Consider the following 21,836-nt stretch of genomic DNA (forward strand, 5'->3'; position numbering starts at 1 on the left):
CCCCCTCCGTGGGCACCCGCACTGCCCAGCGCACACACACGCACCCACCCGCGCTCAGCCCCTCCCCGCGCACCCGCCCCCTGTCCCGGCCCCACGAAGGTCCCCATCCCACTTTTCCCACGAATTCCCCTGGGATAAGGCAGCGCTGGCGCCGTGTCCCTGCCCGTGCCACCCCACACGCGCCGTGTCCCCTGCCTGTCCCCTTTCCCGGCTGTCTCTCGCCCCACGAGGCCACCCACGGGGGTCACCCACGGCTCTCTGCCCCCCGTCAGGCACTGCTGTCCCCTGGCCTGAGCACCCGCAGGGCCTGGGGGACACCTGGCACCCTGAGGGGCTCTGGTGGCACGGGGACACCTGGGGTGGGGACATCTGGCAAAGGGATACTTGGCGTGGGCACACCTGGTTTTGGGTTCCTTGGGGTTGGGGACGCCAATCATTGGGTGCCTTGGCGTGGGGACACCAGGGGTGGGGACATCTGGCGTGGGGACACTTGGTCTGGCGGCTATCGGGTCTCCTGGAGTTGGTTCACCTGGGATGGGGACACTTGGAGCGGGTGGGGACAGCGGCCATTGAGTCCCTTGACGGGGGGAACAAGCGGCAAGGGCACACGTGGCAAGGGGACACCTGCGATGGGGACACCAGGGGTGGGGACAACGGGGGTGGAGACACCTGGGGCGGGGGTGGAACACCGGCCACGGGGTCCCTCGGCGCGGGGACACGTGAGAGGTGACCGGGGGCTGGGCTGTCCCCGCCGCTGTCCCCGCCGCTGTCCCCGCCGCTGTCCCCGCCGCTGTCCCCGCCGCTGTCCCCGCACCCCGCGACGAGCGCGCCCCAACCCCAAGCCACGCCCCCCTGCCACGCCCATCCCTCCTCATTGGTGGAGATCCGGTCCCGCCCCTTCGCTGATTGGCTCCCGCCGCTCCCCGCGGGTCCGGGCTGGGCGGGGCCCGGTGTCGCGATCTCGCCCGGGGGTCGCGACAGAACCCCACCCCCACCCCCGTGAGTACCGTGCCCGGGGCTTGGCGGGAGCGGTAGGGCGCGAAATGGGGCTGGGGGCGTCCCGGGAGGCTCCAGAAAGGCTCCGTGGGGGGCTCCGGGTGGTCCCGGGGGGAGTCCGGAGGTCCCCGGGGGCCTCCGGGGGGTGCGGGGGAGGTCAGGAGTCCCGAGGTCCCCGGAAGACCCCAGGGACACCAGAGGGGCACCCCTAGAAACTCAAGGGAACAAACTCAGGGTCCCAAGGGGACCTGTCCCCCGCAGGGACCTGCCTGAAGCCCCCCGGATCCCCCCAGAACTCGTTCCCCGGAGAGCACAGGCCCAGGCCGGGGGTGCCACGGGAGGCCCCAAAGGGCAGAGGGGCTGCCGGGGGGCCGGGGGGGGCTGCCGCGGCTCGGCTGCCCGCGGCGGTCCGGGGGCTGCCCCGGCCGAGGCGGCGGTGACGAGCGGCACGTCCCCAGCGCAGGATTGCGACAGACGATTCCAGTCTGGCTTCAGCTGAATCACCCAAAAACCCCTCCCCGGCCCCAAAAAGGGGCGTGGGGATCCCGGAGTGGGTGGAGGGGTCCAAGAGGAGTTGAGGGGACCCAGTCCCCCCGTTTCCTGGCAGGGAAGAAGGACGACCCCCTCCCAAAACCCCTTTCAGACCCCTCATAACACCCCAAGAGCCCCTCAGAACCCGCCAGCCTCTCCCACTCAGGTCATGAGTTGGTGGCTCTCAGCCCCCACGGAACAGGGGCTGGGGAGTGCCGGGGGTGTCATCCCCGGGGGGGTCCCCACCAGTCTCACCCACCCATGGCACCCCAAAATCTCCCTCTTCCCGCTGCAGCCGCCGCCGCCATGTCGGCCGAAAACGCGGCGGTGCCGGCCGAGACCGGGCCGGAGACAAAGGTAGGGGTGCATGGAAGGTCTGGGGGGGCTGCGGGTGGCTCTGGGGACCCCCATCTTATTGTCCCCCACCCTCAGAGCGTGGTGAGCCGCGTGGCCAACCTGACCCTGGTGAGCTGTGCCTGCGGGGCCGTGGCCTCGGCGTACGGCCGCACCAAGGAGAGCCACCCCTGCGTGCGCTCCGTCTGCGGTGTTGCCGAGAAGGGCGTGAAGACGCTGACGGCGGCAGCAGCGAGCGGGGCCCAGCCCCTCCTCACCCGGCTGGAGCCCCAGAGTGAGTGCAGGGGTGGGGGACAGCACCCCACGGGGCTGGGGGACCCCAAAACTGGCTCTCACCGAGCTCTCGTGAGGAGCCAGGAGAGGGATGATCAGCTTTCACATCTCCAGTTTGTATCACCAATGAATAAATAGCTGGAGAAGCTGGAGGGTTGGAGGGGAAACACCCCACAAGTTTTGGGGTAGCCCAAAACCCTGCCCTAGCAGAGCTCCCGCAAGGCAGCAGGGTGCTAAACCCCCCTATTTTCACATCTCCAGTTTCCACCGCCAACAAATTGGCCTGCAAAGGGCTGGACAAGCTGGAGGAGAAGCTGCCCATCCTGCAGCAGCCCCCCGAGAGGGTAACGTCACCCGGGGGACACGGGCAGGGCTCCAGCGCTGGACGAGGAGCGGGGACAAGCTGTCCTTGCGCTGTCCCCTGCCAGGTGGTGGCCGGGACCAGGGAGCTGGTGTCGTGCACGGTGAGCGGGGTGGTGGCGAGGACGCGCTCGGCGCTCGGGGCCGTGGTGGGCACCCGCGTGGGGCGGCTGCTGGCCACGGGCGTGGACGCCGTGCTGGGCAAATCAGAGGAGCTGCTGGATCGGTACCTCCCCGGGACAGGCGAGGAGCTGGGTGAGTGCCCACCATCTCCCAAATCTCGGGGTGCCAAGCCCGCCCGGGACCCTCACCCTGTTGCTCAGTCTTGGCATTGGCTATACATGGTGGCCCCACAATGGTGCCAGAGCACTGAGGCCACCGTGACCCCACGCAGGGGACAGTCCCTGTCTGAAGGACACGGGATGGCACTGGGTGAACTCTCACCTGGAAACCCAAAAGCAAATATAGTCCCGTGTGCCCGCCTGGGTATTTATAGCTTGGCACTGGGTGACATGAGGCAGAGCTGGCCCCGTGTCACAGCTCAGGTGACCGCAGAGGCCACCTGGCTTAAGGTGGCATCTCCACATGACCTGGTGGCCAAGCATCCTGTGGGTGCTCACGCTGGGCTCCAGTGCCCAGCGCAGGATGGCCCAGCCACGCTGCCCTCACCCCGCTCCCACAGCAGCGACAACAGGCACAGAAGTGGCCACAGGCACAGAAGTGGCCACAGGCACAGAGGTGACCACAGGCACGGAGGTGACCAGAGGCACGGAGGTGACCGGGGGTACGGAGGTGACCAAGGGCACGGAAGTGACCACGGGCACAGAGGTGACCAAGGGCACGGAGGTGACCGGGGGCACAGAGGCGGCCCCGCAGGAGCGGCAGAGGCGGTGGCAGAGCTACTTTGTCCGCGTGGGCTCCCTGTCAGCCCGGCTGCCACACCGGGCCCTGCGGCGCTCGCTGGGGGACCTGCAGCGGGCACGGCTCCGTGCCCAGCGGCTCCTGGCCCAGCTCCACCACGTCATCCGGCTGGTAAGGATGGGGCAGGGACCGTGCCAGCCCCGCGGCGGCCCCAGGCACCCCCAGGTGTGCTCCCACCTGGCTGAACCTCCCCCCAGATCGAGGAGGGGCAGCAGGGCACGGACGGGCCGTGGCACAGCACCCGGGAGCACCTGCACCATCTGTGGCTGGAGTGGAGCCAGCAGGATGCGGTGCCCATGGAGGACAACGAGGTACAGGGTGGAGGGACCATGGGGGACAGATGGCTCCATCTGGAGAGGGTGGGGACAGCAGCCATTGAGTCTCTTGAGGTGGGGACACATGGCAAGGGGACACCTGGGGTGGTGACACCTGGAGCAGCAGCCACGGAGTCCAGGTGTGGGTCCATCCAGGCAGGGGTGGGGTCCACCACCCCCAGCCCCCGCTGCCCGCTGCCCACCCCGCAGGTGGAGGCTCGGACTCTGGCCATGCTCCACGGGCTCCTGCACCAGCTCCACGCCGCCTGCTCCCACCTGGCCACCGGTGCCCGGGCGTTCCCCAGCAGCGTGCAGGAGACGGCGGGACACGTCTGGCACGGCGTGGAGGGCGTCCAGGCTTCCCTGGCCAGCGCCCACTCCTTCCAGGACCTGTCGGGCCTGGTGCTGGCACAGAGCCGGGACGCCGTGACGCGGGCACAGCTGAGCCTCGAGGGGCTGCTGGAGCACGTGGGGCAGCACACGCCCCTGCCCTGGCTCGTGGGACCTTTCGCCCCCGCGCTCGTGGAGTATCCGGAGGATGTCCCGGTGGATATGTCCAAGTGGGAGGGCTGTGTCACCGTGGGGGGGACGCACCAGGTGCCCGCTGCCCCCCAGGTCTGCAGCCAGCACTGAGTCACTGGTGCCACTGAGCTGGGGGAGCACCCACCCAGAGCTACGAACCCCAATCCCGCCGGGAATGAGGGCACGATGGACGTGGTGACCCAGCGTGGGACCCCAGTGTCACGGCCGGGGACTCCTGTGGGGATGGTGGCACATGGAGGACACTGTGTGAGTCTGTCTGGGATCCAGGGCTGCCCTAAGTCCCAGGAATACTGGAATTTCATGTCTTAACAGCTTCAAACCAGTTTAAAGAGGAAGAAAACAACTTTTTTTGGCCTTAAAACGACTCAGAGCCTGCAGTGCTGTGGCAGAGCCACTAGCTCACCGCGGGGCTCTGCACGGGCGGCAGAGCCGGGGGCACCCCCGAGGGGGGCTCAATAAAGGGGTGCCAGTGGCACACAGTGGGACGGGATTCCATGGGGTACTGGGAGAAAGGGTGCCACAAGGTGCCAGGACACCTGGACTGTGACCCCCGGCCGTGTGGCACTGAACTTTGTCCCAGTTGTCACCGTGGAGGGGCTGGGCCCGCCCCGGGGTATCCCCGACGTCACAAGCACCGCGTGGTAACAGCACCCGGTGCGGCGACACCGGGCACCCCAGGACTGTCCATCCTCCCGCCGCCGGCACGCCCCGGGACCGCTCTGACCAGCTCCACCGGGCCAGGTGTGGGCGAGCACCGGGACCCCCGTGCTTGGGAGCCGCACGAGGGGAGGGGACGCTCGGGAGGGTCAGGGCGGGGTCGCTCCCGGGGGATCGGTGCCATGGAAGGTCGGGGGGGGTCTCGAGTTCCGGGCTCGGGGCGTCACGGCAGCCGAATCTCGGTGTCGTGTAGACCGGTCCCGGGAGTGTCCGGTCCCCAAGGGGTGTCAGTGCAGCCCAGTCGCGGGGGATCCGGTACCGGGGGCGGGCGGGGGAGGGGGGGGGGGTGTCAGTGCAGCACCGACCGAGGAATGGGGTCCCGGGGGGGCTCAGTGCAGCCCAGTCCCGGCGGATCCGGTGCTGGGCGGGGGACTCGGTGCAGGCCGTTCCCAGGGGTTCGCTGCCCTCCCGGCCCCGCGCTCCCCGCCGGTCGCTGCTCCCGGTCCGCCCCGGGCCGGCCCCGCTGGGCGGCTCCGGTCACATGCGCTCGGGGCGGGCTCCGGGGTATAAAGGGCGGCGGGGAGGAGCGGGGCGAGCCCGGAGCCGAACCGAGCGGAGCAGAACCGACCCCGGCCGCCAGCGGTGAGCACGACCCAGGGCCGGTCCGCGATCCTGGTTCCGGTTCCGATCCCGATTGCGATCCCGGTTCCGATCGCAGTCTCGGTCCTGTTCACGATCGCGATCCCGGTCCTGTTCCGGGTGGCAATCCCGGTCCCGGTCCCGCTCGCACTCCTAGTCCCGATCGCGATCCCGGTCCCGATCCCGCTTGTGATCCCGGTCCCGGTCCCGGTCCCAGGGACCCCCCTGTCCCGGGTTTTTCCAACCGCGTGGGAGCTGCCCCGTTTCGGGGAGGGGTAACCTGGGGTCCTCCCTTCGAGAGGCAGGAGGGGGGCGTTGGGGGGGCCTGGCTCCACTCACGGTCCCGACCTGTGCCCCCCAGCCCCACCATGGCCACCAGCGAGCCCACGCCAGCGCAGCCCAAGGCAGAGGAGCAACAGGTCAGTGCGGGCAAGGCGGGGAATTTGGGGGCGATCCACGGGGTCCCTGCTTGGAGACGGGGATCGGGGTTATCCCACCCTCTGATGGGCTTGGAGAGCCATGGGAGCACCCCAAAACGATCCCCTGTGTGGGATGGTGTGTGGGAGCACCCAGTACACCCTGTTCCCTGTGAGATTTGGGCAGTCCCTCAGTCCCACGCTCACCCTGAGCCCTTCCGGCCCCCAGAACATCGGGACCCGCGTGGCCAACCTGCCCCTGGTGAGCTCTGCCTACGACATGGTGTCCTCCGCCTACACCTGCACCAAGGAGAGCCACCCCTACGTGCGCTCCGTCTGCGATGTTGCCGAGAAGGGCGTGAAGACGCTGACGGCGGCAGCAGTGAGCGGGGCCCAGCCCCTCCTCACCCGGCTGGAGCCCCAGAGTGAGTGCAGGGGTGGGGGACAGCACCCCACGGGGCTGGGGGACCCCAAAACTGGCTCTCACCGAGCTCTCGTGAGGAGCCAGGAGAGGGATGATCTGGTTTTGTGTCTCTGGTTCGTATGGCCGAGGAATAAACGGCTGGAGAAGCTGGAAGATGTGGGGGCAGCACCCCCTGAATTTTGGGGTGATGGAAAATCGGCCCTAGCAGAGCTCCTGCAAGGCAGCAGGGTGCTAAACCCGCCTATTTTTTCATCTCCAGTTTCCACCGCCAATGAATTGGCCTGCAAAGGGCTGGACAAGCTGGAGGAGAAGCTGCCCATCCTGCAGCAGCCCCCCCAGAAGGTACCGGGGTGGGCTGGGGTGGCGTGGGGTGGAGTGGGCAGCACACTCAGGGCCCCCGCAGTGCTTAACAGAGGCTCGTGTGTCCACCAGATCATCTCGGACACCAAACTGCTGGTGACCTCCACGGTGACAGGGGCCAGGGATGTGCTGACCAGCACCGTGGCCGGGGCCAAGGATGCCGTGTCCAGCACCATGGCCGGGGCCAAAGATGCCGTGTCCAGCACCGTGGCCGGGGCCAAAGATGCCGTGTCCAGCTCCGTGGCCGGGGCCAAAGATGCAGTGTCCAGCACCGTGGCCGGGGCCAAAGATGCCATGTCCAGCACCGTGGCCGGGGCCAAGGACGCAGTGACCAGCCGAGTGACCGGTGTGATGGACATGACCAAAGGGGCAGTGCAGGGTGGTGTGGAGCTGACCAGGTCTGCGGTCAGCAGCGGCGTTAGCACCGTGGGCCAGATGGTGGCCAGCGGGGTGGGCTCCGTGCTGGGCAAGTCCGAGGAGCTGGTGGACCATTACCTGCCCATGACGGATGAGGAACTGGGTGAGCAGCTGATCCCAGCCCTCCAGAGTCGTTGGGCAGAGCAGGGGGGCTCTGTGGGGTGGTGATGGTGGTGCTGGGACCCCCTGAGCAGCTCCTGTCCCACAGCCAAGCTGGCCACGTCCGTGGAGGGCTTCGAGCCGGAGCAGCAGAGGCAGCAGCAGAGCTACTTCGTGCGCCTGGGCTCCCTCTCCACCAAGGTGCGGCACCGAGCGCTCCAGCACTCCCTGGCCAAACTGCAGAGCGCCCGCCAGAGCAGCCAGGACCTGCTGGCCCAGCTCCAGCGCACCCTCGACCTGGTAGGACCCAGCCCCGCACCCCTTGTGCCACCCCGGGGTGTCCCCCGGAGGCCCCCCCACCCAGCCGGGCTGTGCCCCTCTCCCAGGTGGAGCACCTGAAGCAGGGCGTGGACCAGAGGCTGCAGGGAGGGCAGGAGAAGCTGCAGCAGCTGTGGCTGGAGTGGAGCAAGAAGCAGCCGGGCGGTGGCAAGGACCAGGTGCCACCGGAGGTAGGAGCAGGGCAGGGGGGTCCCCAGGGTGTCAGGGACACCGGGGTGTCCCCCGGCCCTCACCCCCCGTGTCCCCCTGCAGGCGGTGGAGTCGGGCACGCTGACCATGCTGCAGGGCTTGAGCCAGCAGCTGCAGAGCTCCTGCCAGCCCTTGGTGTCCAGCCTGCAGGGCCTCCCCGCCACCGTGCAGGACACGGCGGGGCAGGTCCGGCACAACGTGGAGGAGCTGCGGGCAGCGCTGGCCTCTGTCACCTCCCTGCAGGACGTGACGGGGCCCGTGCTGGCCCGGGCTCGCACCCACGCCGCCAAAGCCCGGCAGCTGATGGACGAGCTGGTGGAACACGTGGCCTTCAACACCCCCCTGACGTGGCTGGTGGGACCCTTCGCCCCCTCGGGCAAGCGCCCGGTGGAGCTGGAGATGGAGTAGCAATTCTGGGCTGCTTCCCCCCCCCCCCCGCAAAAAAGCCTCGTTAGGAGCCTTTGCTAAACCCCCCCAGCCCCCCTCGCCTCTAACCTTGTGCCTGCCTCTGTGGGGACCCTCCTGCCTGCCCCAGCTCTGTCCCTTGTCCCCTTGCTGGGGACCTGCAGTTACGTGCCTTGGCTGCCCCAAGTGCCTGTTGGGGGTCCCCCATGTCCTCGGTGCCTTCAAACCCCCACCCTTGTAGGGCCAAAACAGCACAAGAAACAATAAACTCCGGTTAGTTTTGCACTGGACTGAGGTTTCTTTGGGGGTGTGGGAGGGAGGAATTGGGCTCTGGAGGAACAGCTCCCTCCCCAAGACCTGGGGATCCCCATATCCTGAGCCCCCTTTCCCCAGACAGCCCCCTGCCCCCGTGGGAGGAGAGGACCTGGCAGTGGGATCAGGAGTGGGGTCCCACTCCCCAGCAGTTGGGCAAGAGGCACTCAGGGTGTTTTGGGCTTTCTTTGGGTCTTATTTACAGAGCGAGCGTGAAACCAGTCCTGGAAAAAGAAAAAGCAAAGTGTCCCCAGGGCAGAGTTACTGCAGCCTGCCAGGGGGGGTCGGGGCATCCTCCCCCGGGGGTCGGGCACAAAGAGCAGGCGGCGCCGGGTGGAGCCGGGAGTTCTTTATTGGACACGGACAAAAGCTCTGGAGCGTTGCAACAGAGCAAAGAGACCAACACTGAGCTGCTGCCCAGCACGGGCGGGATGGTGCCAGGGTCACTCCCTCCCTGGCACAGTCAGGAGAGAACACACCCTTTTTACCCTTATTTTACCCCAAGAAGTTGGTGCCCAGCCCTGCTGCCACCCTTGGGGCAGAGGGATCCGGCTCCAGCAGCTGCCTCTGGATGGAGAGAGGATCGTGATGGTGGGGAAAGGGGCTTGGAGCAGCCCCTGAGTGCGTGATCTTGGTCAGAGGGAATTTGGGGACCCATGGGGTGTATTCCAGCCCTGACCCTGGGCAGGGGGTTAAGGTCCTCCCCTCGTCCCAGACAGAGATGCCTCAAGAAAGAGACACTGGGGTTCCTTCTGTTTTTCATTAGAAAACCCTTTATATTCATTTCATGTCGGTTGAAATCACAAGAAATTAGGTAGGAGGGAAAAAAAAAACAAAACAAAAATTAAAAATGGGGGGGTGGGGGGACAAATACAGACACCAGCACAGCCCCCCCGCGGGTGGTGCCTCCGCAGGGATGGGACACGGGACAAGACCAAGGACATCGGCTACGGTGGGACTTAGTGAAGTGACTCAGGCAGGGGACGAAGCAGAGGCTGCTCTCCCTTCACAGCCTCTCCTCCTCCTCCTCCTCCTCCAGGTGGGAGCTGCTTCCTCAGCTCTCCTCCTCCTCCTCCTCCTCCTCATCCGCAGCCTCCGACTCCCCGCGAGCTCGCTCCGGCCCGGCCTTGGGATAGTCCTGGACACTGCTGGGGGAGAGCAGGGGCAGGGAGAGCTCAGCCCCCCACCCCTCTGCCTCTCCTGGTCCCTCTCCCACATCCCAGCTCCTTCCCAAGCTGGAAAAACCCTTTCACAACCCACAGGATGTCCCCAAATCACCCCTGCAGGGCCCAGCGATCGCAGCCCTGCCCCCCACACTCACTTGTTGTGTGGCTCCTCTGTGGATGCCTCCAGCTCCCCAGCTCCTGGCCCTTGGCTCTTGTCCTTCTCCTCTGTGCCCTCTGACTTTTGAGACAGGGATTCACCATTCACAGGACCTGACAGGTCTGAAGGGAAGAGAGAGAGGCTCAGGCTCTTGGACCCCCTCATCCATCCCGACCTTCGTGGACTGAGGATCCATGGCTGTAGACATGCAGCCGAGCCTGAGGGGACCCAGCCTGACACCCACAGCTGCAAGAAGGGCCCCAAAACCTCCACCCCCAAACCCAGAGACACCATCAGGGTGGATTTTCCCTGTCAGTTCCTCTGGGAAGGCTCTTGCAGCATCACCAGGACGGCCCCAGGCAGAGACCTGGCTCCGAGGGTGGAAGATCCCAGTCACCACTCCCTGTGCAAGAGTCTGAGCCAGTGTCCAAGGACATCTCCACATTCCTTCATGCCTGGACCAGAGCTCAGGCTGGCAGGGAGGAGCTGTCCTGGGCCAAAAACCAGCATGGAGGCCCCCAGAGCTTGGGCGTGGGGCTTGAGGTTTGCCCTCTGCCCTCACTGCATTCCCCATCCAGCCCTTTCCCACTCCTGGCACTCCAGCAAAGCAGAGCCTGGAGGTGCTGATCCCTCCCCCACAAGGCCAACAACCACCTCCCCATGTCCCGTGTCCCCAGCAGCAAAGGTCATGCTCCAAGGAGGGGACTGTGACCTGCCCAGACAGGGCAGGGAATGATCCCAGGATGTTCAGGGATGCTCAGCAATGTTACCAGCATTTGTCTCCTCTTCCCCCTTCTCATTCCGTGTCTCTGCTCCCGACAGCTTCTCCTGGCCCTTCTCTGCCTCCCCCTTGTCCTTCTCAGGCCCAGCTTTGTTGGCTTTCTGGATGGATTCCATCTTTGGTCCCAGCACACGCGACTTCAACCGGGTGTAGACTTCGGCCGCTTTTTCCATCACGTCCTTGTTGGCTTTGTAGCGACGGATCTGCCCCGGGGAGCAGGAGGAGGGACCCCCTTAGAGCGGGGGCCAGGCAGGCTCCCTGCTCGCCCCAGGGAGGGCTCAGCCCTCTGCTCTACCTTCTTGAGCGTAGCCACCACATCCGTGTGCTTCTGGAGGATGTGGGAAGTGACCTGGAGCGTGCCCAGCTCCTCGAGCGCGTTCAGACACCGCTTGATGTCCTGCACGGATGGCAGCGGGATCAGGAGCTGCCCTGAGGGCACCTTGGGCCTCCCAGCACCCCCAAAGGGAGGAGGAGGAGCATTCCCAGGTATCACAGCAGGGCAAGGATGAGCAGGGATGTCCCAGGTCAGGCCACGCCATCGGCACTCACCGGGTTATCCACCTTCAGAGCAAACTTGATCTCACTGTGAAGTTTCTGGAGTTTCTCTTCCACTGTGGGCTCTGGAGCACAGAGAGAGACACAGGCCGAGATGTCAGGGCACCAACAGAGCCCACGGCCCTGCACAGAGCCAGGATTTGCTTTGAGGCCTGGAATCACTCCCAGGCAGGGGTTTGTGTCCTCCTGCACTTCCAAAGCTGAGCACAGTCCCAGGAATGTCTCTGGAGAGGATGGGTTGGGATGTGCCAAGATAGGGAGGGGATGCCAGGGAAGTGATCCTGGGATCATAGCAGTGCTGGGAAAAACCCTGGCACAAGCTCACTAATCTCTCCCTGCTCCAGGGATGGGGGAACCAACCCTGGAGCCCTCCCCTCTCTCTCCTCCCCTCTGTGATGGGAAGCAGTGGCTCTCTCACCCTTTTTCTTCTCCATCCTCCTTTCGGGGATCAGGTCGGATTTCTTCCGGCCTCGTTCCACTTTCAGAGGTCTGTGTGAAGGGAAGGAAAAAGGGAAGATGGTTGTGGTGAACCCCCTGCTCACCACTGGGCTAACAAGGGGGATGGCACTGGCTTGAGCATCCAAGACCCCTCCACCCTGGTCACAGCTCCCCTGTGCCCCAGCTTCCCAGGAATGCAGGCAGGAAAAGCCTCATAAGAAAGAAAACACCACGGAATGTCATCCTGGTAACCCCCAACAGCTCCTCCAGCCCCTTCAGCTCAGGAGGAGGGGAGGAACAGGCCCAGCCCCTCTGCAGGTGCTGCAGCCCCATGAGCCCCATCCCCACCCTGGGGTGCCGGGGCTGGAGCCGTGCAGGAACAGCCCCATTCCCAGGAGGAAAGGGGAGGGAGGGAGACGTGGAGATGCTGACTTGTTCCGTGGCTTCTCCTCTGCTCGGCCCTTCTTCTCCTTCTGATTTGGTTTCCTTGACAACTCCGAGGGCTGTTTCTTCGCCGGCTTCTTTACCTTGGAGGAGAGAACAATGCAGGGAGAGCAGCAGAGCCCTCCCTGCTGCGGCGCCGACGGAGCCACGGCCACGGCACAACGGCACCCGTGGCCACCCCATGGTCACCCCATTGCCATGGCACAGCATCACCCTACATGTTCCCAAAGGCTCCAGGGGGACAGCGGGGCAAACCCCAAGACTGTGGTGGAAGAGCATCTTGGAGATCATGGAATGGTTTGGGTTGGAAGGGAACATAAAGCTCACCCCATCCCACCCCTGCCATGGGCAGGGACACCTTCCACTGTCCCAGAGTGCTCCAAGCCCCGTCCAAACTGGTCTTGGACGCTCCCAGGGATAGAGCAGCCACAGCTGCTCTGGGCACCCTGTGCCAGATGTGAGGCCCACAGCTGGATGAGGCATCCTGGGCCAGGGGAAGAGCTCCCACTCCAAGACATGGATAAAACCCTTCCCAACACCATGTGGGCAGCTGCAGGCTAACCCAAGACCACGAGGGCAGGTCCCTGCCACTCCTGGAGGTCCCTGATGGCCTGACAGGGAGGTGACAGGTTGTCCATCCACCCCCAGGCCCCCACAGCTCCACACTCACCTCCTTCTCCTGCTCCAGCTCAGAATCCGAGGAGGACGGAGCCTTGGCCCGGCCTCTCCGGCCCTTTTTGGCCATTTCATCCTCGGCGCTGCTGTCTGAGTCCGAGTGCACCTCCTCGCCCTTCTCTGCCTTCTCCTTCCTTTTCTCCTTCTCCTCCTTCTCCTGCTCCCGGAGCCGACGGATCTCCTCCTCCTGCTCCCTCTTCCTCTTCTCCTCCAGCTCCCGCCGCCGCTCCTCGTCCCGCCTCTTCCACTCGCTGATGCGATCCACGTCGCTGTCGCTGTCACTGCCAGGACAGGGCAGGCTCGGACCCCTGCGTGACCCCTCAGCCCAGCCCAAGGGTGACAGTGTCCCAGCTGAGCTCACCTGTCACTGCTGGAGCTGCTGGGGACACGCTCTGGCTTCGGTTTCCTGCCCCGGGGCTTGGGAGGGGGTTTCTCAGCTGCAAGACAACAGGGATATGCTCAGCAGGAGCCCTGCAGGTCCCTCTGTTAAAACAGCTCTGAGTTGCAGAGGCAGAGGGATTCTAGAATGTGCCCACAATTTGGGATGGGACCCTAGAGCCTTGGGAATGCCTGAGCTCCCACACTCCCATGCCGAGGTGGTGGCAGGAGCAGGAGCAGCCCCAGGGTACCTGGCTTGCGGCCCCGTGGTGCCTTTTTCACTGACACATCCGAGTCCGAGTCCGAGTCCGACTTGGTCATGTCCACGGTGGCATTGCCCATCTCCAGATCCGAGTCCACTTTGGAGTCGGAGTCAGAGCCAGACTCCACTTTCTGCAGGCAGGGAGCAGGGCTGGGATGGAGGGTGGCAGTGGGGTGGCACTGCCCCAATCCCAGCAACACCCCCCATCCCAGCTCTGAATCCCAGCACCCAGAGCCCCAGCAGGTCACCACGAGATCAGTGAGGTCCCTCCAGGTGCTCCAGCCCAGGGCACAGCCCTGTCACCCCCAGCTCCCCCATCCCCACAGTGCAGACCCTGACTCCCCTCCAGCCTCCCTCAATTAGGGGTCCTTTACCTTCTTCTTCCTCCCTGCTGCCGGCATCCTCCGTGGAGCCCGGGCCACTGGCTTCTTTTCAGGAGTGAAATCCTGGAGGAAAACAGAAATATGAGGAAATGTGGAACAGTGTCACCATGGAATCAAGCTAGTCAGGTTCCCTTCAGCCTCTGCCCCACTCCCACAGGGATGTTCTCCCCACCACCCTGCCAGTGTATCCCAAAATCCTCTCACCTGGTCACTGTTTTTTTCCGACTCAGAAGACGTTTCTGAGTTCTCCTCTTCTGTGACAGAGGGGCTGCCCTGATCCAAGTCACTGGAGGATTTCCGAGGCCGTTTTGTCACAGGCATCTGGCAAAGGAGAGGTGACAAGATGAGAGAAGCCCATTCCTTCTCCATCCACCATGGAAAGCAAATGTTTCCTGGGAAGGCCTTGCTCCAACTCTTCCCAATGGGCCCTGCAAAAGCTGCACTCAGATCTGCAGCTCTGGATCCTCCTCCAGGCTGCAAACCCCGCCAGGATTAGCCACCCCACCATCCCACAGGCATCACGAGACAGCTGTGAGACCCCCAAAACCACGCTGAGCCCCATTTCCCACTGGAGAATCCAAGAGGGAGTTGGTTTCTCCACCACCTTCTTCTGAGGTGGGTTCAAGGAGAGCTCCACGATGGAGCCACACTGTCCCCTGGCTGGGCCACCCTCCTGTCCCCAGCTCACACTCACTTTCATGGCCAAGGATTTCCTCTTGAGCCCACTGTGGTCGCTGCCTCGATCAGAGTCCTCATCGCTGTCCACCTTCTCCGTGGGGACCGTGGCCATGGCAGAGTCGTCCTCGTCGTCCCCGGCGTCGCTCCCCGCCATGGGGTCGTTCTCGGGGACATCGCTGTCGGAGGAGCTCGCAGGCTAAAGGCAGCAGGAGGAAAGCAGGGTTAGGGGGGCCTGTGGGGCATTTGGGAGGGCAGGAGAGGACGGGGAGGAGGCACCAAGGGTGGGGAGTGAAGGAGGGCAGAGCTGGGTGTGCAGAGCAGTGCAGGGCAGCCTCCCCTCCCAGCACGGATCCCTCCGGAGCAGCTCCAGGCAATGACACCAGCCCTGCTGGGGAATGCTGCACCCATTCCCAAAGCCCCACACACCACTCCAAGAACACATTCCCGGGATGCTGCTGCCTCACTGCCCTCTGCCCCCCAATCCTCACACCCTGCCAAAATCCCTGGAGCAGCGTGGAGCTGGGAGCAGAGCCCAGCCCTCCTCTGCCCTGACGGCGCCAGACAAGCCGAGGTGGCCAGGTTCAGCCTCTCCTTCTGCCTCCACTTGGATCAGGCCTCCTCCTGTCCTCTTTGCACACTTTCCCCATGGGAAAGGTCCACACAAGGAGTCCAGGCGGCCACTGTGCTCTTCCCAGATGGGATCTCCTGTGTCCTGCTCCCTGAAGGCCTCCTTGTTTCTCCAGCCCATCGGGAGGTTCCTCACACAGGACATCACACGCCAACTTCGTCTTCTGGGCTGCTCCTCTGTGTGTGGCAGCACTGACATTCCCAGAGCCAGGGTTCTTCCAGCTGCTGGAAAGCCTCTCCTCACCCTTGGCTGTTCCTGGCACCTCGCTTCACTCAAGTCTCAAAGCCAAGGAAACTTCAGTGTCTTCTCCTGCTCCTTTTGCCCACAGGACACAGTGGGTGTTGGTGAACTCTCAGCCTCGCTGGGTCCCTCATCCCTGATGGGAGTTCCCAGCGATTCCTGGCCATGGCAGGTGCTGCTTCCCTCACCACCACCAATCTCCAGGTTTTCAAGCACCTCCACAGCCTCGCCTTACCCTACAGCCACTGTTTTGGGTGGACCATTTCCCAATCCCTGCCCTTCAAACCACATCCTCACTCCTGCCCTGCCGTGGCACGGCCCAGGGGGCTCATTCCCTGCACCTGATGACCTCCAGGGACCACCTCGACCTTGCTGCCCACCCTACAAACCTTCCTCTGCCTCTTCAGCCCCACTGCCTCCAAAGCCGACGCCTCCTGTGATGCTCTTTAGGGAATAAATTGGATCCCAATTATGGTCATGAGGTGCCCCCACAAGAAGTTGACAAAGAGCTGTTCCCCAGCCCGCTCCATATCCTGCTGGAGGGCTCAGGAATCTTGGGAATGGATGGAGGAGGGGACTTCCCAACAGTCCAGAAGCAGATGCAGGAGCCAGGGATGAGCAAGCCTCAAGTTCTTGCTCTGACAACAAAATCTCCATGATTTTGGGCAAGCAGCACAAAGCACGACCCCGGTTCCACCATGACAACGGGGCAGAAGCACCTTCCTCCAGAGCAAGTGGGAACTTCCAGCGCTCCTGGAAGCCCGAGGGAAACCCCTCCACGGAGGAGGATGAGGAGAGCAGACTCCCTGAGGAAGAGAGAGGGCAGGGAAGGAGAGGGGAGCTAATTCCACCCCAAGGAAGCCAAGCTGGAAGCTGGAAGCAATCGGCACAGCAGCGAGGAGAAGCAGAGACAGGAGGAGTGACTCGGGGGGACGGAGGGGCTGCAGCCCCATCCCCTGCCCAGCCCACACTCACCGCAGGGGCACTGTAACTGGCGTGGGGGTTGTTCTGGATTTCCCACAAGCCCTCGTTGAAGCCTTTTCTCTTGTTTGGTTTCCCATATTTGTCTTTATATTTTTCGTAAGGGAACAGATCTTTAGGGCCCAAGAAGGCGCTGGAGAGAGACAAAGCAGAGGTGAGGCCGGAGCGGAGGCAGAGCCCGGCCGGGGGGAGCGAGGCAGCGCTTACGTCTCGTGGGTGCCGAAGAAGAAGATGGGGTACTTGTTCGGGGGGGGTTTCACGGCGCCGTCCGCGATGTCATCGATCTGAAAGGAAACCCAAAGCACGAGGAGGTCAGAGACAGCGGTGACACGTCCTCAGCCCCGGCAAGCGGCGTCGGCTCCGGCACCCGCTTGGAGCCAAGCGCGGCAGGAAAGCACCCGGACGGGGCCCTGGCTACGGATCCGAGTCCCTGCGGGATCTCTACCAGAGTAACGGGAAGGATCCGGCACCGAGGTCTTGTGGGCAACGTGGGCCTTGTGCTACTCCCCCGGGATCCATGGCCGGGAGCCGGCAGCGCGGGCGGGGGCGATGGACGAGTGGCCGCAGGGTCCGTCCTGGCTGGAGCCCGGCCGCAGGAAAAGCCCCGCTGCCGGCCGGACACCCCGTCTTCTGTGCTCCGGGCGGTCTGGGCTGTGGGCGGGGAGAGCCTCGGGGTGCGCACGGGGAGGTCTTCGGGGCGGGGGGACCCTTCCCCAGAAAGCAAGCGAGCTAAAGCAGAGGGGCTGTGCTGGCAGGAGCGGCAGTCCCGGGTCTCACGGCGAGGTGCAGCCAAGCGGTGTCAGCTCCGGCCCCCTGAGCTCCCCGATCCCGCACGGTTCCACCTGCCAGTCTCTTCCCATCCGAGGGCAGTGCATGAAGCTGCCACGCCCTCGGCTGCTCCCGGGGACCCCGCAGAGCCCCCAAGCACCCCCCAGATGAGCACATCCCAAAGCAGCTCCCGCTCTCGTGGAGCACTGCGGCACGACGCTGTCACCCGGCCACTGGCACCAGCTGTCCCCCTCCCCAAACGCTCCAGCATCCCAAATAACCCCCCCAAAAGCACAGCAGCACCCGCTGATCCCGCACCGGGAGCGCTCGCAGCAGCCCCCCACCCATGTCACACCCAGAGTGTCCCCTCACTGTCCCCAGCAAGGGACAGAAGCCCAGACCCCACAGTGCAGGACCCATCTCGGTACTGAGCTTCCATCCCAGATCTCTGAGTCAGTGCTGGACCCTCATCCCAGCACAGCTGCTCATATGGGGCCCCCCATTCCGGTACGGGACACCCCATTCCAGTACTGGGCCCCCATCCCAGGAGAGGTGCTGGAATGGGACCTCCCATCCCAGAATGGGACACCCCGCACTGGTACTGGGCCCCGTCCCAGTACGGGACCTTCCAATCCAGTACGGGTGCTGGGATGTGACCCCAAATCCCACTCTGTGTGCTGGGACGGGTCCCTCATGCCACCACCGGCTCACATGCCATGACAGATACCGACATGGGTCCCCCATCCTGAACGGGACACCCATCCGTACCCGGTACAGACCCTCCTATGCCGGTACAGGTACCGTTACAGCATGTCCACCCCGGTACCAGCTCCCCGTCCCGGTACAGGTCCCGTTATGGCATCTCCATCCCGGTACGTGTTCCCAAGCCGGTACCGTGCCCCCATCCCGGTACGGGATCCCCATCCCGGTACAGGTACCGTTATGGCATCTCCATCCCGGCAGGGGCCTCCGCTCCGGGGACAAGGGTCGGTACGCGTCCCCATCCCGTCTCGAGTCCCCCCCTCCCGATCCCGCCCCCATCCCGGTCCGGGACCCCCGCCCCTCTCCCGCTCCGTCCCTCCGCGGCGCGGCCCCGCGGTCTCACCCGGGCCGGCCAGTGCGGGTAGCCCTTCATCTTGGCGAAGACGAGGTCCCCGGGTTTGAAGCTGTGTGGCATGGCGGCACCGGGGGGCGCGGGGGGCACCGGGCGCGGGCAGGCCCAGCCCAGGCCGCGGCAGCACCGGGCAGGCGGCGGGGGCGGCCCGCACCGCACGGCACGCAGGATATCCCGCCCCCGGTCGCGACCGCGCCGCCCATTGGCTCCGCCGCACGTCGCTCAGCCCGTCCGACCAATAGGAGCGAGGCGGTGGCGCGGCGGGATAACGGGATTGGGCCGCGCCGCCGGAGGCGCCGAAGCGGGGGGCGCTGAGGGGCGGGGCCTGAGGGGCGGGGGGGACGGGGATAGGGACAAGGCCTGAGGGGAATTGGGACCTGAGCGGGGACAGGGATAGGGACAAGGCCTGAGGGGAATTGGGACCTGAGCAGGGACAGGGATAGGGACAAGGCCTGAGGGGAATTGGGACCTGAGCGGGGACAGGGATAGGGACAAGGCCTGAGGGGAATTGGGACCTGAGCGGGGACGGGGATAGGGACAAGGATTGGGAATTGGGACCTGAGCGGGGACAGGGATAGGGACAAGGCCTGAGGGGAATTGGGACCTGAGCGGGGACAGGGATAGGGACAAGGATTGGGAATTGGGACCTGAGCGGGGACAGGGATAGGGACAAGGCCTGAGGGGAACTGGGACCTGAGCGGGGACAGGGATAGGGACAAGGCCTGAGGGGAACTGGGACCTGAGCGGGGACAGGGATAGGGACAAGGCCTGAGGGGAATTGGGACCTGAGCGGGGACAGGGATAGGGACAAGGCCTGAGGGGAATTGGGACCTGAGCGGGGACGGGGATAGGGACAAGGATTGGGAATTGGGACCTGAGCGGGGACAGGGATAGGGACAAGGCCTGAGGGGAATTGGGACCTGAGCGGGGACAGGGATAGGGACAAGGCCTGAGGGGAATTGGGACCTGAGCGGGGACGGGGATAGGGACAAGGATTGGGAATTGGGACCTGAGCGGGGACAGGGATAGGGACAAGGCCTGAGGGGAATTGGGACCTGAGCGGGGACAGGGATAGGGACAAGGATTGGGAATTGGGACCTGAGCGGGGACAGGGATAGGGACAAGGCCTGAGGGGAACTGGGACCTGAGCGGGGACAGGGATAGGGACAAGGCCTGAGGGGAACTGGGACCTGAGCGGGGACGGGGATAGGGACAAGGCCTGAGGGGAATTGGGACCTGAGCGGGGACAGGGATAGGGACAAGGCCTGAGGGGAACTGGGACCTGAGCAGGGACAGCGATAGGGACAAGGATTGGGAATTGGGACCTGAGCGGGGACAGGGATAGGGACAAGGATTGGGAATTGGGACCTGAGCGGGGACAGGGATAGGGACAAGGATTGGGAATTGGGACCTGAGCGGGGACAGGGCTAGGGACAAGGCCTGAGGGGAACTGGGACCTGAGCGGGGACGGGGATAGGGACAAGGCCTGAGGGGAACTGGGACCTGAGCAGGGACAGCGATAGGGACAAGGATTGGGAATTGGGACCTGAGCGGGGACAGGGATAGGGACAAGGATTGGGAATTGGGACCTGAGCGGGGACAGGGCTAGGGACAAGGCCTGAGGGGAACTGGGACCTGAGCGGGGACGGGGATAGGGACAAGGATTGGGAATTGGGACCTGAGCGGGGACAGGGATAGGGACAAGGCCTGAGGGGAATTGGGACCTGAGCAGGGACGGGGATAGGGACAAGGACTGGGAATTGGGACCTGAGCGGGGATGGGGCTATGTTGGGGCTGGGGACTGTGGGGGGTGTCAGGGCTGTGGGGCACAAGGGTGTGGGGAGAGGGTCAGGGCTGTGGGTGGGACAAACACCGATCCTGCCCCATCCACTGCCCCCAGCTCAGCCCCCCAGCCTGGGGATGCAGCTCCCGGCTGAATTCCTTCCCTGCGGCCATCCCGGGGCTCCAAACTCCTTCTGGACTGGGGAGGGTGGTGGGTGGCCGTGTCCCTGGCCCAGGACAGGGCCACCGGGAGAGTCACTGGGGCCACATGGGGGGAATCCGACCCACGGGGTTCCAAACTTAGGCTGAGCCTGGCTAAGCTGGAGCAAACGCTGTGCAGCTGGCCTGGGAGCTGGTTTTAACCCAAACTGGCTTCTCTGCGAGGTCACGGAAAGGAAAACAGTCCCTGCCCACACCGGGCTGCTCCCAGTGCCCGGCAAGAGCCAGGCGGGAGCAAAACCCAAACCACAACCCTCCTTCTGGGGAGAAACTGCTCATTCCCAGGGTTCTGGGGGGAGGTGTGTGAGGAGGGGAAATCCTGCTGCAGGGAACTCGTGAAGGTGGCGTTGGGAGTGCTCCCTGTCACACTGTGAGTGGGGCCTTGCTCCTGCTGTGCCACGTCCCTGGTGTGCCATATCCCTGCTGTGCCACATCCTTGCTGTGCCACATCCCTGCTGTGCCACGTCCCTGCTGTGCCACATCCTTGCTGTGCCACGTCCTGGCCTTGCCATATCCCTGCTGTGCCACATCCCTGGTGTGCCACGTCCCTGCTGTGCCATGTCCCTGCTGTGCTACATCCCTGGTGTGTCACATGCCTTGTGTGCCACATCCCTGCTGTGCCACATCCTTGCTGTGCCACGTCCTGGCCTTGCCATATCCCTGCTGTGCCACGTCCCTGGTGTGCCACGTCCTTGCTGTGCTACATCCCTGGTGTGCCACGTCCCTGCTGTGCCACGTCCCTGCTGTGCCACATCCCTGGTGTGTCACATCCTGGCCTTGCCACATCCCTGCTGTGCCACATCCCTGCTGTGCCACATCCCTGCTGTGCCACGTCCCTGGTGTTGCCATATCCCTGGTATGCCATGTCCGAGCTGTGGCACATCCTTGCTGTGCCATGTCCCTGCTGTGCCGTGTCCCTGCTGTGCCGTGTCCTTGCTGTGCTACATCCCTGGTGTGCCACATCCTTGCTGTGCCATGTCCCTGCTGTGGCACATCCTTGCTGTGCCATGTCCCTGCTGTGCCACATCCCTGGTGTGCCACGTCCCTGGTGTTGCCATATCCCTGGTGTGCCACATCCCTGGTGTGCCACGTCCCTGCTGTGCCACGTCCTGGCCTTGCCATATCCCATCCGTGCTGCATCCTGACCGTGCCATATCCAGCCTGTGCCATATTCTGGCCTTGCCGCATCCCAGGCTTCGCCGTGTCCCAGCTGTGCAGTATTTCGGGTTGTGCCACATCCTGGCCGTGCTGTATCCCAGCAGCTTCGGGGCTCGGTGCATTCTCCTCAGCCTGTCCTGTGCCGTGGCGGTGTCACGGGAGGGCAGATCCGTGTCTCAGGCCGTGATTCCCGCTGCCGATGCCGGTGCGTGTCCAGCCTTCATCCAGGTGTTCCTGGCTCTCGGTGCTCCCGGTGTCCCCGGCGTGCCAGCGGAGGGGCAGTGCCAGGTGCCGCTGCCCAGGTGAACGCACACCTCGTTCGGGATGGAGTCCTCCTGATGCCGGGAGCCGCAGCCCCTTCCTCGGCTGCGAGTGTCCCGTGTCCCACGAGGAGGGGGAGCAGGAGCTGTGCCGTGGAAATAAACCCCGTGAAACCGCAGCACACGCGGGGATGTTCATCGTGTCCGTCCTCGGGTTTGG

The 21,836-nt window shown here is 64.6% G+C and overlaps 3 protein-coding genes across 9 annotated transcripts; 2 read left to right on the plus strand and 1 right to left on the minus strand.

Moving 5' to 3' along the window:
* The first annotated feature begins 844 nt into the window (after nt 1–844).
* LOC128819182 (perilipin-3-like) lies at nt 845–4,843 on the plus strand. 3 transcript variants are annotated; one of them, XM_053999148.1, is made up of 7 exons: nt 845–999; nt 1,823–1,884; nt 1,960–2,155; nt 2,416–2,498; nt 2,583–3,546; nt 3,633–3,746; nt 3,960–4,843. In XM_053999148.1, exons 2-7 carry the CDS (start codon nt 1,834–1,836, stop codon nt 4,397–4,399), a joined length of 1,848 nt encoding a protein of 615 aa, XP_053855123.1. In that variant the 5' UTR covers nt 845–999; nt 1,823–1,833; the 3' UTR covers nt 4,400–4,843. The 3 variants fall into 3 exon arrangements, with proteins under 3 accessions (XP_053855123.1, XP_053855122.1, XP_053855124.1); XM_053999149.1 differs by lacking the exon at nt 845–999 and having other exon boundaries at nt 1,696–1,884; nt 2,583–2,769; nt 3,197–3,546; XM_053999147.1 differs by lacking the exon at nt 845–999 and having other exon boundaries at nt 1,695–1,884.
* Nucleotides 4,844–4,942: 99 nt separating this feature from the next.
* LOC128819183 (perilipin-3-like) lies at nt 4,943–8,522 on the plus strand. 2 transcript variants are annotated; one of them, XM_053999152.1, is made up of 8 exons: nt 4,943–5,033; nt 5,950–6,007; nt 6,234–6,429; nt 6,688–6,770; nt 6,861–7,308; nt 7,414–7,604; nt 7,691–7,813; nt 7,896–8,522. In XM_053999152.1, the coding sequence occupies exons 2-8, from the start codon at nt 5,957–5,959 to the stop codon at nt 8,238–8,240; spliced, it is 1,437 nt and encodes a 478-aa protein (XP_053855127.1). In that variant the 5' UTR covers nt 4,943–5,033; nt 5,950–5,956; the 3' UTR covers nt 8,241–8,522. The 2 variants fall into 2 exon arrangements, with proteins under 2 accessions (XP_053855127.1, XP_053855125.1); XM_053999150.1 differs by lacking the exon at nt 4,943–5,033 and adding an exon at nt 5,476–5,591.
* Nucleotides 8,523–9,295: 773 nt separating this feature from the next.
* HDGFL2 (HDGF like 2) lies at nt 9,296–18,357 on the minus strand. 4 transcript variants are annotated; one of them, XM_053999144.1, is made up of 16 exons: nt 18,189–18,357; nt 16,523–16,599; nt 16,310–16,448; nt 14,483–14,662; nt 13,993–14,109; nt 13,780–13,851; nt 13,395–13,536; nt 13,127–13,202; nt 12,761–13,046; nt 12,079–12,173; nt 11,627–11,697; nt 11,203–11,273; nt 10,949–11,050; nt 10,643–10,856; nt 9,871–9,994; nt 9,296–9,694 (listed from the first exon to the last, which is right to left on the minus strand). In XM_053999144.1, the coding sequence occupies exons 1-16, from the start codon at nt 18,258–18,260 to the stop codon at nt 9,604–9,606; spliced, it is 1,929 nt and encodes a 642-aa protein (XP_053855119.1). In that variant the 5' UTR covers nt 18,261–18,357; the 3' UTR covers nt 9,296–9,603. The 4 variants fall into 4 exon arrangements, with proteins under 4 accessions (XP_053855119.1, XP_053855118.1, XP_053855121.1 ...); XM_053999143.1 differs by having other exon boundaries at nt 9,296–9,697; XM_053999146.1 differs by lacking the exons at nt 16,310–16,448; nt 16,523–16,599.
* Nucleotides 18,358–21,836: the final 3,479 nt, after the last annotated feature.

This window comes from Vidua macroura, chromosome 26, assembly GCF_024509145.1.
Source record: "Vidua macroura isolate BioBank_ID:100142 chromosome 26, ASM2450914v1, whole genome shotgun sequence".
Taxonomy (NCBI): Eukaryota; Metazoa; Chordata; class Aves; order Passeriformes; family Viduidae; genus Vidua; species Vidua macroura.

Bases quoted from the DNA above. Each gene is read 5' to 3' on its own strand.
- LOC128819182 (XM_053999147.1), top strand. From the start codon at position 1,789: ATGGCACCCCAAAATCTCCCTCTTCCCGCTGCAGCCGCCGCCGCCATG. The intron at 2,156-2,415 runs GTGAGTGCAGGG...TCACATCTCCAG, and splicing joins CACCCGGCTGGAGCCCCAGA to TTTCCACCGCCAACAAATTG. The intron at 3,547-3,632 runs GTAAGGATGGGG...ACCTCCCCCCAG, and splicing joins TCCACCACGTCATCCGGCTG to ATCGAGGAGGGGCAGCAGGG.
- LOC128819183 (XM_053999150.1), top strand. From the start codon at position 5,491: ATGCGCTCGGGGCGGGCTCCGGGGTATAAAGGGCGGCGGGGAGGAGCG. The intron at 5,592-5,949 runs GTGAGCACGACC...TGTGCCCCCCAG, and splicing joins ACCGACCCCGGCCGCCAGCG to CCCCACCATGGCCACCAGCG. The intron at 6,430-6,687 runs GTGAGTGCAGGG...TTTCATCTCCAG, and splicing joins CACCCGGCTGGAGCCCCAGA to TTTCCACCGCCAATGAATTG.
- HDGFL2 (XM_053999143.1), bottom strand. From the start codon at position 18,260: ATGCCACACAGCTTCAAACCCGGGGACCTCGTCTTCGCCAAGATGAAG. The intron at 13,203-13,394 runs GTACCCTGGGGC...GTTGTCTTGCAG, and splicing joins ACCACGGGGCCGCAAGCCAG to CTGAGAAACCCCCTCCCAAG. The intron at 13,047-13,126 runs GTGAGCTCAGCT...CTGTCCTGGCAG, and splicing joins AGCAGCTCCAGCAGTGACAG to TGACAGCGACAGCGACGTGG.